The 15,338-nt window shown below is 42.2% G+C and overlaps 1 protein-coding gene across 1 annotated transcript in view; it reads right to left on the bottom strand.

The window, feature by feature from the left end:
• Positions 1-4,601: 4,601 nt before the first annotated feature.
• PDE7B (phosphodiesterase 7B) overlaps positions 4,602-15,338 on the bottom strand; it is a 95,926-nt gene continuing 85,189 nt past the window's right edge. Inside the window, exons 9-12 of the mRNA XM_056852825.1 lie at positions 11,905-12,049; positions 9,490-9,586; positions 7,538-7,618; positions 4,602-4,870 (exon numbers count right to left, since the gene is read on the bottom strand). Coding sequence (XP_056708803.1) covers positions 4,653-4,870; positions 7,538-7,618; positions 9,490-9,586; positions 11,905-12,049 — 541 coding nt within the window. The 3' untranslated portion in view covers positions 4,602-4,652. The remainder of the gene's footprint in view (positions 4,871-7,537; positions 7,619-9,489; positions 9,587-11,904; positions 12,050-15,338) is intronic.

Here is a 15,338-nt window from a genome sequence, read left to right as displayed (position 1 = left end):
CTTACCCCCGAGCCCCCGCCATTGGGAAACAGAACTCGGGCCCCTGGATTGGGACCGCCGACTCCTGTTGCGTCTTGCGGAGCGTAAGCTCAGCCAATAACCGAGTTAGCAGGGCAAAGTCCTCTTGCGCTAACCGGGACTCCTCCAGCAAAGTATCCAGTCCCAAAAGATCATTGTGGGCACGCAGATCAGTGTCCTCTGTCCTCCAGGGGGTTGCTGCTGCCAGGCGACACCACTGATCAATCACCAGCCCAACCAGCCAGGTGAACTCCGCGTAAGTCCACTGCACCTCCTCCAAGATGGCACGCAGGAAGTCAGGGTCCTCGGGGAGCTCGTCCTGCACCTCAAGCTGAGGAGACGAGTGTCCAGGCGAACCCTCCAGGGCTCCAGCCAAGGTCAGCAAGTAAGGATATGACTAGTGTCCTAATATAAGCTCTAGTCCTGCGGCCCCATTAAACAGACTTCAGCAGACAACCAATCCACGAAAGCAAGGTGGCTGGGTCTCACTGGATGTATGCCCAGTTTAGAATCTCAGGATGCAACGCTGCTCTGAAGTAATGCACCCGGGTAGCTTCAGTCCAATCTACTATTTTATTAGCGAGTCTTTGGAACTCATCCGGAAACTCTCGGACTGAGGAGGATCCTTGACGGAGTTGTAGGAGGGCCGCTTTAGCCTTCTCCCCTTGAAACAGGTCCTCGAAACGTCTCCTTAACGCTCGCATGAATTCATTAAGCGACCGCATGGAGCGAGCCCGGGTATCAAACTGGAGGACCATCCATTCTGCAGCCTTTCTAGCCAAGAGCGAGGAAACAAATCTCACTCGCCTGTCTTCCGTGGGAAAGGGTATGCCCTTGTTCTCTCATGTAACTGTCCACTTGCTGCAGAAAACAGGGCAACGCGTCCGCGGAGCCATCGAAAGTCACTCGCAAACGGGGTTGCTTCCAGGACTAGAGCTTACAGATTCTGGGAACCTGGGACTGCCTGCATACAAAGCAGATACTCTACCACTGAGCAATGGCCCCACTCCCATATTAGCTGAAATTCGTTAAATGTTCGTATAATGGAAATTGCTATCATCAACAGTTCTACCTTAACAACTGAACACTTTACAGTTTGGTACTGTTAGTAGCAGAGGAGTCATGAAAAGTTTTAGTGGTGTGAACTGGTCCTAAAAAGCTGCCAAAGGCCTATTTGGACCCAAAGTTGCTTTTCCACCAGCAGGATGCCTCTTCCATTGGCAGAGAGTGCATTTTTTTCCTGATTCCTCCCTCCCACCAGTGTGGGCTCAGCAGGCTGCAGCAGGAGTAGGGAGGTGGGAAAGGTTGCTCTAACATTACTCTCCTGTTTTTGAACGTTTCATAACCACAGAAGCACCGTTTCTTAATTTAAGAAAGTCTAAATGTCTTCTTAGCAAGCTTGTAATGGGATTGTGCAGTAGCTGTTAAATCCTTGCCTTAGTCTTGTGAATTTCTGGGAGCACATTTGTAGCGCCATTGTGGAAGAACCCCTCGAGGAGGGAGGAGGGAATAGTGTTGTCGTCAGGGAACCTTATCTGAGCTTTGAGCATATTGGCCGCTGGATTCCATCCCACTGACTGCAGGATCATTTCCCTTCCTAATAAGGGCCTGCCCCAGGTGCAAGCGCTGGAACCTGACTGAGGTGCAGCCTCCTAGCATGGGTGTCACCTGGCAGGCAAGCTAAGCCGGCTGTAAACAAGGGAGAGGAAACAGTAGCAAGAAGGCTTTGGGAGGGCTTTGCCAGAGCGGCTGGAAATTGTTGCTGCTGTAAGAGGTCCCCAGCAACTAAATGGATGGGGAAATGCCTTCTTTATGTCTATTGTGGTTTCTTTTGTTATCTGCGTTTAACATATATTTGTGTCACCACAGCACCTTGCCTCCTTGAGCTTTCTTTGACCTTAGAAAGAACCCTTTTGCCTCGGGCAAGAAATCGGCCTCTGGCACAACAACCTTGTAAATGGAAATAAAGTCTTATACTTAAAGCTCTATATTATTTCTTCCAAAAAATAGTTAAAAAGAACATACAGTTTTTATGTGCACAATAGTTAACTCTTCATTTGACTTGCCAAGGAAAGAGATATAGAAGAAGAGTTGGTTTTTATATGCCGACTTTCTCTACCACTTAAGGGAGACTCAGACTGGCTTCCAATCACCTTCCCTTTCCCCTCCCCACAACAGACACCCTGTGAGGAAGGTGGGGCTGAGAGAGCGTGACTAGCCCAAGGTCACCCAGCTGGCTTCATGTGTAGGAGTGGGGAAACAAATCCAGTTCACCAGATTAGCCTCCGCCTCTCATGTGGAGGAGTGGGGGAATCAAACTCGGTTCTCCAGATCAGACTCCACCGCTCCAAACTACCGCTCTTAACCACTACACCACCCTGGCTCTCTTGCACCATTGTGAATCTGTGTTTCACATGTGTTCTAATTTAGACAGCGTATAACATTTCCTAATGTTGGTATTATATCTCATTTATATCAATTAGATAAGAACTATATTTTCCATGGCCTAACACCCAGTTAATTTTTCTCAGTGTTCATCTGATATAATGAAGTTTAGGCTGGCATGTGTTTGTATGGATTACATACGTAAAGCAAACCCCCTCAGTGTAGTTGCAATAATGGTTTGGTTTTAATGTAATTCTTCAATGTGAAAGTAAGACAAATTTATATTTACTGGAAATAAGATCTTTCATGATTTTTAGTTGGTGGCTTGACTCTGGATTAGAACGTTATGTATGCTCTGTATGGGTGTATATGCTTGTTGCATATCCCTAAAACATATTTATCAAAACTGTACTGAACAGGAAGGCAAGATGAGAAATACAGACAATTCCTCCATCTCTTGAAGTTAAAGGGTTGCCTTGATGGGATGAGAATTTTTATTCTTAGCAATGCCATAACATGTTTAAGTGGCTTTAAGTGCTACTTTACACTCCTTTGCTAGAGACATTTTTCACACACACACACCCCGTCTCAAAGCCCTGTGCATCATCCATCATCTGTTTGCAAATGATGCAGGTAGAATAATGAGATAAATGGGAGAAAAATGGAAGCAAAAGTGTTCCCGAATGGCTCTGGCAGTATAGTGCTACATTAGTAACAAGTTGCTGCATAAGACGGAATAATACTATAATGAGTTAGAACTGGACCCAAAAATCTCACTTGACCAAAAGGCAACAAGAAAAACACTAATGAAAAATGTCTTGACCAGAATTAACAACTTATCTCAGTGATTAATCATCTCTTTTCAAGAACAGAGTTCATGGAAAGGAGATTCCTAAGTGATAAGAAAAAAATGTTACTAGTAATAAGAAAAAAGGAAAGAATGTTTTTCTTTACTGTGATAAAGCCAAATCTGCTTACCAATGAGGCACATGTCATAAAAGTTGTTCATCTAAAGTAATTTTTTTCACTTGCTATGTGTCACTAGAAAGACTGTTCTAACACCTTAACGCCAATGCAAGACCATTCTAACCCTGCAACTTGCCTTTGTGTTTCTAAGTAATGTAACATCTCTGTGGACATCAATTTAGACTCCAGTTTTCTACTTTGGGTGATTGTATTGAGGTCATCTTTGTTAGAGAAGAAAAATGTAGGAATACATATGAAGCTTTCCAAAAGATTGCCTTGGTAGATAACCACGCCTAATCCTTTGTTGGACAAGGGAAAGTAGGCCACGCTGAAATGATAGGAGTTTGGTAACCATCAGAAAGTGAAGGATGCTAAAAGTTAAGGCCTTTATCTGCAAACAGAAGTATTAATAGTCTATAACATATTTTCAAATGCGTCAGTTACTAAAACTAACAGTATTTTGTTCACAGTGCCATTGTGTATACAGATAGCTTTCCCATAATACTTCAGTATTTTGCATGGGAATCAGTAGCGCTTTATATATACATGACACATACATGTGCGAATATAAACAGATCACAGATACAGTCATCCAAAGAGACATCTGGGAACATTTAGACTCTACAACTCTTCCCTTTGATTTGCTAGGAAAACTGTGAGAAGAATGTCAGTTGTATCTAAAGTGGCATAAAATGATTAACAAAATGGGCACTATCATGAAAAAGCTTTGAGTACACCGAATAACCTCAAGGTTTCTAGATTTTGTCCAGTGCACCAAATACAAAAATTAAAAAGGCTTTAATTATTTAAAACGAGACACTTTTCTTCTTCTTCTTCTTTGTGGCCAGAGTTCTGACAGTGCTGGTGGTGAGTTTGATGTGCAGCCCGGCTGCCAGACTGAAGACTGTACACGGCTCAAGGCGTTTCAATCAGAGAGCCCACTCCACAGGATGGCCCAGAGTGAATGAAACCGATAACCCGAGAGTGTCCCGGGGCACCCACTTTACTGGCCCAGCTTCAGCACTAATAAATGAAACTTCTCCTTTAAGCAGTTCATGACCAGAAGTGATGAATGGCTTCAGCTATTAAGATGAGGGAGTGGGATTATTCAGCCTTAGCATCAAACCCAGGTACGGTGTGGGTTTTACTGGGGGAGAACCCCCATGTTTTCCTCCCTGCTTCCGCCCCTTCCTGCTTGGTTAATGATGGCCCAACGGAGCCTGAGCATTTTGTTCACAGTTGTGAAAGACGGTGGCACGACAGTGCAAAGAGCTAAGCTGCCACTATGGGGTCTCTCCTTCATTTGAAGTCTGTTCTTCACTTTCAGTCCCTTGGCCCGAGTGGACAGTGTTCCTGCTACTGCTGTGTTGTTTGGGAAGTAAATTCCTCCACTTCACCTTATTCCTCCGTAGGTGATTTTGCATGTTTTCTGACAAGGGGGTGTTCCCGATAAAGTTGGCCCATTCTTCAAAGAGTGGCTCCACAATGTAGGTCATGAAGCCTGTGGAAAGACACGAGGCAAAAGTCACATTAGCAACTACGTCATCCACTAAGTGGACTTTTCGGACAAACCAGCAACTCAGTACACAGCATGAACTGATGGCCATACGCTGTATTTTCCTGTTTTCTGGTGACGTTCAAATTGCAGCACTGGGGCTCAGAGGGCACCTCTAGACGGGTTATTTTTTTGTTATGTTGGCAACATTACTTCTTCTGTTTTAAAGTCAACAGAAAATAGCCAGAACGAAAATGAACATCCACATTATCTAGGCAACTATATCGTCTATATCTGTGTTTGGTCTCATGTTCTTGTTCAGAGACTTAATTAGCTTGGAGCAGGACACAGGTATCGGCAAGCAAGAGGCACACAAGGACTTGCGGGGGAGGTATCACATTTCTACCTTGCACATTACTTCCTGCCACTGGAAGCCATAACATCCTCTCCCCTTTCCTGCTTCCTTCTCACCCACCAGCCAACCTACCTTTATCTGTCCCCCCCCCCATCCAGTTTCCCATCCTTCCCTCACCCTGGGTAGCCTCTCTGGCTGTGTTGTGCAGACCCAGCCACTGGGCCCTCTCCCTGTTGCATGGTGGGGAACCTGCAAGGACTTATAGGGGGGGCACCTCACTTCCCCTCTCCATACTATTTCCGCTTCCTGTCCTGGAAGCCCCCATATCTTCTCCCCCCTCTCTGCTTCCTTTTCTCCTTCCCACCCACCAGCCAACCTATCTTTTATCCAGTCCCCATCTTCAGCTATATTTATTAATTATTTCATTTATACCCCACATTTATCCACAGTGAGAACCCAAAGCAGCTTACATCATTTGCCTGTCCTCCATTTTATTCCCACAACAACCCTGTTAGATAGGCTAGGCTGAGAATGTGTGAGTGGCCCAAGTTAAATAACAATTTTCACAGAAGAGTGAGGATTCGAACCTGGGTCACCCAGATCCTAATCTGAAACTGTAACTATTGTACCACACTGGCTTTCACGCACTGACTTCCATTATCTGCCCATCCCAGTCTTCATGTTTATTACTTAATTACTTCATTTATACTCTCCCTTTTTCCACAATACGGGGAGCCAAAGCTGCTTACGCCATTTTCTTGTCCTCCATTATATCCTCTCAACACCCTTATGAGGGAGGTTAGGCTGAAAGAAAGTGACCAGTCCAAGGTCACCCAGCAAGATTTCATGGCAAAGTGGGGATCTGAACCTGGGTTTCCCAGATCCTAATCTCAAACTCTAACCACTACACCATGGTGGCTTTTTGGAGAGTGGCTTCTGTTGGAACAGTAGCAAGTAGCTGGGCCTGGGTGAGTCCTGCAAGTCAGGTAGTGGCAAGGTAGTTGCTGGAGGCCAGGCCCCCATTAGTCCTTTCTCAAAGGCCAAAACAGCCTTGCAAAGGGCCCTGCCTCAAACCCCCCCCCCCGCCCCACACCCCTTTTACGGACAGAAACAACAGCTTGAAGATTGGCTATACTACTCTGCTTGCCTAGAAATGGCCACAATGGCTGCTGAGAAGGCATTTTTGTTTCTTGAAACTACAGGCACGGCATTTATTCTTTTGGAGTATTTTTTTTTTAATCCCACAGTGTTGTATGTGTTTGTTTTTTAACACTGATGATTTTTCTGCAAACCTGGGGATTTTCTTAGGTTTGTAGAAAGGTCCGTCATGTCTGTTCATGGCATCAGTTTCTAGATCCACTGATGGTGCCAGGCTGACAATTAGATATATGGGTGGATCTCTCTAGACCAACCGAGGTAGTTTGTAGGCACTGGGCAACCTCAACTGGAAGGGTGCCGGTGTTCGCTGCAGTTCATAGCCGCTGGCTGGAGGAATGTATTGTTATGGTTTTTAGATTGAAGTGTTTTAACCCGATGGCTGGGTTTTGGTCAGTTGTTGTTTGTGAATCCTTGCGGGTGCCTGTATTTATGCTCCCTTGTTGCTATTTTACTATGCCAATAAAGGTGTCTGAATCTGAATCTGTGATGTATTTTGTAAGGTAAGGAAGGAAACTTTTCTGGAACTCAGCGGTCTTATGAAACACTCGTTACACTTGTTTAAATAGGTTTTTCATATTTTTGTGCTGTCTTGTGAAACTGTTTCACTGGAGGTAACCGTGAGATAAATGAAAGAATGTGATTCAAATAAATAACTTAAATAATAATTTAAGTAATAATTTAAATATTTCAAAAATAGGCAAAAACACTGCAAACAAGCCTGGACCGTGTATAAGCACTGGAGTTTGTTCATTCTTCATATCCCACATTTAGCCCATCGAACATGACTGATTTGCAGGACAACAGCCCTGACAAGTATAGATAAACAGGGTATATTTACATAGGCAGAGCAGAAGATTTCCCACAGAAAAATATAGCATTAGAAAAGTTTCCACCTCATCTCCCTCATGGCATTAACAATCTTGAATCCCACTCATCTGACTTTGCACCCGATCATAGAACCGAAAAGGGAACTAAAGGGCTACTCTGTCTTCAAGTTGTTCGTTACTTGTGGACTAAAATTCTCTCCAGGGTTGTTTGCAAAATTCATTTGACTTAGTTCAGATGATCTCTGTTGGGGTTACTTTTAAATCCATAATCTGTTTATGCTTCATTTTGTGTTATTCAATGAAGGACAGTTTAATGGGAGAAAGTATACTCACCAATTTGTATACTAGGGATTGTGTCTTTCTGCTGATTACAAAGAGGACTTATTTCCAGGTCAAATTTCTGCTCCAGGTCACCTAACAAAAAGGAGGAATTTTTTTTACTGCTTATTTTGAAGAGGCACCTGTTTTTTGTGTACATGTATTAATATATGAGGTATATAACGATAACCTTTTTTAATAGCCAGAATACCTCTGAGCCGCAGGCTTGTCTCTCTCCACCTCTGTTGAACCTGTGCCCCCTTGGCTTCCATAACAGTCTTCTTGCTCTCTCTCCAGCCTCGGGCACAGCAGCTCAGGTGGGAGAATAAGATTGTCATGACACCAGGAGAAAAGCAAGTCGGTCATGGAGAAAGGGGAAGTAAAACTGTCACACGGCCGCACTGTGGCCACTTTTCCTGGGTGGCAGCTATGGTGGTGATATTGGATTTACCCTATCTCTTTTCTTCAGCCAGCTCACTCTCCTCCTTACTGTTACCCAGTTACTGAGATGAGAACACAGAAGCTGCAGAGAAGGGGAGGGGGTATTGTACAGGATGAACCCTTTACTTCCACCCCTGGCCTAAGGCTCCTCAGACAGGCTCACAGCTTACCCATCCTCCAGTCTGTCTGGCAGCAGCTATTTCAAGGTGGGAACCAACTGCCAATCACAACCCTTCTGAGAAATAGCCTTGTCCACTTCCTTGGAACACTGGGCAGGTGCCGCATTGGGGAATGATGAACCACAGGTGGTATTAGAGCTACAGAGTCAGTATCACCGTTGTGTAACATTGATGAACAACGTTGTGTTGATGCTTTACATTGTGATTGGTATTTGTACTAAATTATATGTCATTAAATGCTACAATATGTTTGAAATGCCTCTTTGAACCAACTGGGTCTATGTGATTCATAAACAAGATATGCCAAAATACATGGCTTTCTGGCATCCCATTGGAATGCACTTCAGTAATTTACTACTTTGACTTAATAAAAAAGGAACTCTCATTATGACGCCTCACAATGTAGAGGCAAGCAGAGTTTTGCAGGCAATAAAAAATGCATGTTAATTTTTGGAGCTACGTAGGTTTAAGCTGCCCTCAGATGTTATCTCAGCATATTTATCAATTTAGAAAATTTATATGTTGCCTCAAGGTGGCTTACAACAAAGACAGTAAGACACAGCTTTTAAAATGCCACTAAAAACACGCTGATGCTATTCAAGGCCATAAAACATTTAAATGATAAAAACCTTAGTTAAAAGTTTGGCTAAAAAGGAATGTTTTAGCCTGGAATTTGAATGAAAGCAAGTTGGGCATCAGGCAAGTCTCATGGGAGAAGGCACTACTGAAAAAGCTGTCTCTGGTCAAATCCCGCCTCACCTCTGAAGAGAGCAGGGCTTCAGAAGAAACTGATAGGCTGGACAATACCAGTGGAAGGGGGGCCTTCACACACCCTGGCTGCAAGCCATTTAGGGCTTTAAAGGGAAGAACCAACAAATTCTGTTTGTGAGAGCAACAACCAGGTAAGGCTTTGGTCTCCATGCCTTTTGGGGTATCCGCTTAGCCACTGTGAAACAGGATGCTGGACGAGACGGACCACTAATATGATGCAGCAGGGCTGTTTTTTTTTTTTTTTTTTTAAGTGCTGTCATTGGTATTGGAACAGGAGGAGTTAACATTTTGAAGAGTTCTACATACTTGAAGGGAAGTCCAACACTCTTCCCTACTTTTTTATACCGGTTTATTAGCATTGTTGTACAAGGTTAGGGCAATTAAATAGCTATGAATGTATTCACTTGCTTTTTCTCTTCAACCACAACTGCTTATTCAGTGAGGTCATATTTCAGTCAACTATTTTAAATGAAGATTTCTAACAAACATACAGGGAAACAGAGTTGGTTGGTGAATAATGACCAGATTAACAATAGTGTCTCAGAGTGCAAGGTGAAAGTATATTAGCCTGCTGACCTTGCCTATAGAATTCCTCACAAACTCGTTCACTCCACTGTTTGCTCATCTCCCAGAGCCGGCAAGGATTGCAGATGTCTGCACACTTGAGTGCAATCTGAAAAGAAAGGGACACATGGTATGAATGGTGAAGCAAAATATATTGTGCCTGACAGGTCTTGTAATATTATGTACTGCAAGCTTGATGTTGCATGAAGAATTGTTCAAACTTGTAAAGCACACTGCATTAAAGCATTATCTTCTATCTACTGCACTTTTCATAGGCAAAATTCAAGGCAAAAGGAGACAAAGCTCGCTACAACCAAAATAAGCATTCACCACTTCAAAAGCAATGTCGAAGAAGTACCTTTTCAAACAATACACAGTTGTTACAGCAGTTGGATCTGTCAGTACCTATAAACTGAATATATGTGGTCTACTCTTACTAATGATCTAATATGCAAGTCCTAATTTGAGGAACTGCATAGAAGACTATTCAATGAACAACCATGACGGGTGGGTGCAACCTTGTTTTCTGTCTGAGGTGTCTTTCGCAGCCTATTCAAATCTATATAGCTAGTGCTATATAGATTTCAAATCGCAGCCTAGTCTATAGCTAGTGCTCAAGCTAGTGCTCAAGCTAGTGCTCAAGCCCTCTAGGTCCCCTCTGGCATTGGCATGCCATCAGCATTTTCTCCCATACAGTCTTTTAAAAATTTCCAGCGGGTGTCATACCAATAAAACAAGCTTTTAAAATACATACATACATACACACATGCATAAAGACAATTAAAACACAAACAATTAAAACACATAAAGAAGATGGGGGAGGTCAGTGAGGAAGCGCCAAACCAAGCAGAATCTGCTGGCAGAAGACAATATAGAGAATGACAGATAAATCTGTCTGGTGGGGGAATTGCATAATATTGGTGCCATGACCAAGAAGGCCCTTTCCTGGGTTGCCACCCATCTAACCTCAGATGGTGAGGGTGCCCAAATAAGGACCTCTAAAGACGACTGTAATGGTCGGGTAGGTTCATATGTCCTTCATGTATTTTGGTCCCAAGACAAATAGAGCTTTAAAGGTAACAGCACTTTGAACTGGGCCTAAAAACTGATTGGGAGCCACTATAGATAGAATGAGACTAGAGTGAAATGGTCCCTACAACATCCTCCAGCCAACATTCTGGCGGCAACACTGATGACCAATGGCCTTGCTGACCACATATATCATTTGGGCTTTTTAGGTCATTGTTTTGCTTGATCACTCAAGCAAACATGGTTATGCCACAGATCATAAACTACTAATACTTAATGAAAAGCAAGTACAGGCTCAGAGAAGTGAGAGACAGAGAGAAGTCTACATATTATTTTCTTGAAGACATAACATATACTTTGTGATCATTTCTTTCTGCCTCTTCTGCATTAGCAAATATCTTAAGCAGTTTGCAAATGGATTTTCCATTTGAAACAAAATTATTGTTTAGGCATTTTTGACGCTAGAAGTTATTTGGAGAGGAAGGTATCTTTTAGGGTTGTTCCTTAATTAAGCAGCCAACCATCAAAAAGGAATCTTTCCGGTTAATAATGATGGTGCAACCTTATTTCGAAGATTCAATTCATTTCTGTAGTGCTGCTGGAACAAGCAATTTGAGATTTGGTTTTGTCATTACCCTCTGAAGATCAGCCAAGCAAGAAGCAATTTATTAATACAGTTACTTCTCTGCAAGTGAAACATAGCAGCTTAAAAATTATTCAGGGACTGGTGAATACTGCTAACAAAGGTTGGGGAAAATAGTCCCCATTGCTGAGCCAAAGGTCTCTCCTCACAAGGCCCTTCCGCCTTTAGCAAGTTGTCTGATAAGTAAAAATTTCACAGAATGTTTCATCTGCTGTTATACAGCGGGCAGCTGTTAAAAGATGTGGCAGCCCTTAGCTAAGAGAGAAAAACTTGACATCCTTAATGCATCACACTGGCATCGTATTGGTGGGCTAGCAGCTTGCAATTAAGTTGTTATAGAAGTGTTCTGTATCCCTTTCATAGTTAACTATTAGCCATTAAAGGCTGCCACAGGAATATGCAGCATTATGATTTAATTCTGGACGGTTCATAAAGTTTTCTGTTCTGTTAGGTTGATAATTACTGTAAGTCTAAAGTTATCCAGGCTGGATCATGTGCATTTAGCATCCCTGTTCCAAAAGCTGCAACTGACTGTCCAGGCTAGGATACTGAAAAAGTGTGCTAACAAGCTCTTGCCTTTATTGCTAGATTTTCATGACAATAAATATAGGGTGAGGAAAGCTGTTATTATGGCAGCAGGTTACACAAACTGTAAAAAACAATATGTCATTTCTGTTTGGGGTATAATGTAGAAAAAGCATCCAGCATAGAACTTTGTCTGTTTTTGTTCTCTGTTCTGTGTAGTCTGAATTTACCTGAAGCATAAAATGCCTATCTGGTGCATCTTCTAATCTTAGATCCTGATTTTTGAGATGAGCTTTCAAACGAGTCAGAAATTCATTCTGCCTATTGATGTCTGTTGCTAAGATCAAAGATCCCAGCTGTTGTTCAATATCATGCCTGCAATTGGGGGAAAAAAGAAACAGTAAGGTATACACTTAAAGCAAGGGGTCGTTTAATAGCAAGATTGCCAATGGTCCTCAACTCATGTGTCCCATCATGTGTTTTTGAGGACTCCAGTTACTATAATGATTCATTTAATTTAGTGGATCTGGTTTTGTACAACTCTAACACTAGTACAACCTCTTCCACACAATCCTCCCCTGCCACAGTTTAATGAAGCCTGGAGTCAATTTCAGGTAGGAAGGAAGCACACTGGGGTGGTGCAGTTACAATCAACACATGCTTCCTTGCAACCTGTGATAATACACCAAGTACTTACTCTTCCCTGTCTTTATACTGACTCAGGAGCAGTTCTGGGACACCTAGTGGGGGAAGGGCTTTTGGAAGAAAACTCCTCGGGGCATTATGGCAGCCTTGGAGGTGGGAAATGACGGGGACTGGTTTGGGGATCCAAGTTACTTTGCTTCCCACCAAAACATGGACCCAGACTTATCATGATCCTCAACACAGCAGAGAAAATTCCATTGGCCCTGAGTGAAACACACCATGGAAAATTAACATATTGGCAAACATTTATGGATTAAATGTAATTTAAAAGATTTTGATAAGTATTTACATTGGTTTAAAAACTTACAAATAATCTCTTACATAGAGATCCCAGAGGAAGTTAAAAAGGTATTGGCCCCCTTTAAGTATCTTCAAATAAAAAATATTTAGTACAATTAATTATAAAGGGTAAGTTGATACCTAGAACTCTTAATGAATATGAATAATTATTAAAAACAGATAAAATTTCTCTAAGTAAGGTATATGGAATATTAGTACAGAAGAATAGGACAATTAATCCCCCTTTTCAAGAGAAATGAAATAAAAAATTAGGTTATGAGTTGGATGAAAAAATGGAACTTTATAATCACAAAAGGTCTAAATTTTACAATAAGTCTTGCATTCAGAGAAAATTTATTTAAGATGACACATATGTGGCATCTTTCCCCAAGCAGAGTTCAAAAAATGTGTAACTTGGACAAAAATTCTAGTAAAGGTTGGTATTGTGATTCAGCTGGTACAGATTTTCTACACATGTGGTGGAGCTGCAGTAGAGCCCAAACATACTGGATTAAAATGATTGAAATCATATCCAGCAGCCGGGAAATTGCTATTCCAGTAAGACTGGAAACAATTTTATTAAATTATTTTCCAGATAAACCAAAGGACATTCGAGTTATGTTTTTCCATATACTAACAGTTACTAGAACAAATCTTGCGAGATATTGGAAAAGCAAGATATCCCCTGATTTAAATACCGACCCGAGTATAAGCCGAGGCACCAAATTGTGCCTCAGAAAAGGGAAACCTGTATTGACCCAAGTATAAGCTGAGGGTCAATACTGCAGCACTCTAACATCCCAGAAGGCGCGCTGGGATGGGGTGGGGTGGAAAGAAACCGCCGCCGTGCAGAAGGCGCGCTGGGGTGGGGTGGGGTGGGGTGGGGGAAAAGAAACCACCGCCGCTGCGCAGAAGGTGCACTGGGATGGGGTGGGGTGGGGTGGGGGGAAAGAAACTGCCGCAGGGAAGGCGCGCAGGCAGGCGGCAGTGGCGGTCCCCTCCCTGAGCGCAGGAGGCCCCGCAGGCCGCTCCCAGGCCGCAGGGAAGGTGCGCGGGCAGGCGGCGGTGGCGGTAAGTCCCCCCCTCCCTCCACCTACTGTATTGACCCGCGTATAAGCCAAGTTGGGCTTTTTCAGCCCTTTTTTTGGGCTGAAAAACTCAGCTTATACACGATTATATATGGTAATTGGCTTGATAAGGTTAAAGAAACCTATGTTTTAATTAAGTTGACATATAATAATGACAAAAATACGGAAGAACTGGACACTCGCTGGAATGTAACAATCTCAAGGATGGGAAAAAAGCTCCAATGTGTAAATCACAGAGAGGGAGGGAAGTGACAATCATCGGATTTTAGATAAATAGATAGCGTATTGCTTGGTTCACTGGTACTGTATGGATATTTAGTTATATTAGCAGCATGGTTTTAGTTTATTTTCAAGAATTTGTAGTATGTGTATTTTAGTAATGTCATATTTCCATTTTCTTTTACTGTTATATTCTCATTTTCTTAAAGTAAAATTAACCTTCTCATTACCTACAGAACTGGAAACGTCTGGTAATATTTTTTAGAATTGAGTGTCTTCTGGCTGGTGGCATGGGAATAGGATTTATCAGGTCGTTCCCTTATTTCACAGTCTCGGATTCTTTCCACCCAAGTCAAACATTGAACAGGACTGAACTATAGCCACATTTATAACAGAATACATACCAAATGTCTGGCAATTTCACAGCACACATTTGTTAGATCCACTTGGTAAAACACAGCACATGCAAGTATTGATGCTTTTGTTTTGGAGAAAAGGTACATAAGAACAGCCTGTCATTCTAAAGTAACCTATAGTTTAGTGATATGCCCCATGTAGTCAATGAGTTGGACCGAGCAATGTATAAACAGAAAACGCTGGGGGTTACAAATCTTTCCTGTGTCCCGCTCACTCAAGCAGTCTCTTCTGATCTAGGAAATTGATTCCTGGGGTTATGGGATTTGGGTGTGGACTAATAGCCATACAAGTCAGAGGTCTGCAATGAAGACAGGGAATTACCTTCTTCTGATGGCACAGCTGGTATTTGCAGGATGTGTTTTAAAATCTTTAAAATTGCTAACATGCACTGAGGCAGAACCATTTGATATAGTAGCAAAAAAAGAGTAACCTCTTGCCATGTGGTGTACCAAGATTCTATGACCACAGGGCTCAAATTCTGAATTAGAATAGTATGCTCCAATTTGTATAATTTATCTGAATTGTGAAATCTGGTTGCATTGTGATAGGAACAGAACCACAACATAACTAGACAGAGGAAAATTGGAAGCTTAAGAGAGAGCAGAAAATCTAGTTTTGGAAACATTCTTGTTTTGATTGTTTGTCCAAAATTAGGAAGGCGCAGAAAGCTAAGACTGAGATCCTTAGCATTTTTTTGAAATATTTTATCCACAAGTCAAAGCAAATTCATAGTGTGATTGTGACTCTGCTGCTGCCAGGATTACTTGTATGCTTGTTCTCTTTACAGTGGGACTTTTATATTGCCCTGCACCATATATTTTTATTACCTTAGAGAGGGTTGTCCAAACGGACCCAAGGAAAAAGGCTGAACCAATATTCAATCCTTAATTTTATTTACTTGTATATTTTATTAAAACCAAACACTAAAATATGCAAGACTTTGCCTCCAATGACCA

This window comes from Euleptes europaea, chromosome 7 (genome assembly GCF_029931775.1).
Source record: "Euleptes europaea isolate rEulEur1 chromosome 7, rEulEur1.hap1, whole genome shotgun sequence".
In the NCBI taxonomy this organism is placed as follows: domain Eukaryota; kingdom Metazoa; phylum Chordata; class Lepidosauria; order Squamata; family Sphaerodactylidae; genus Euleptes; species Euleptes europaea.
Note: the sequence above shows the minus strand (reverse complement) of the source record. Positions and strands in the feature narration are given on the sequence as shown.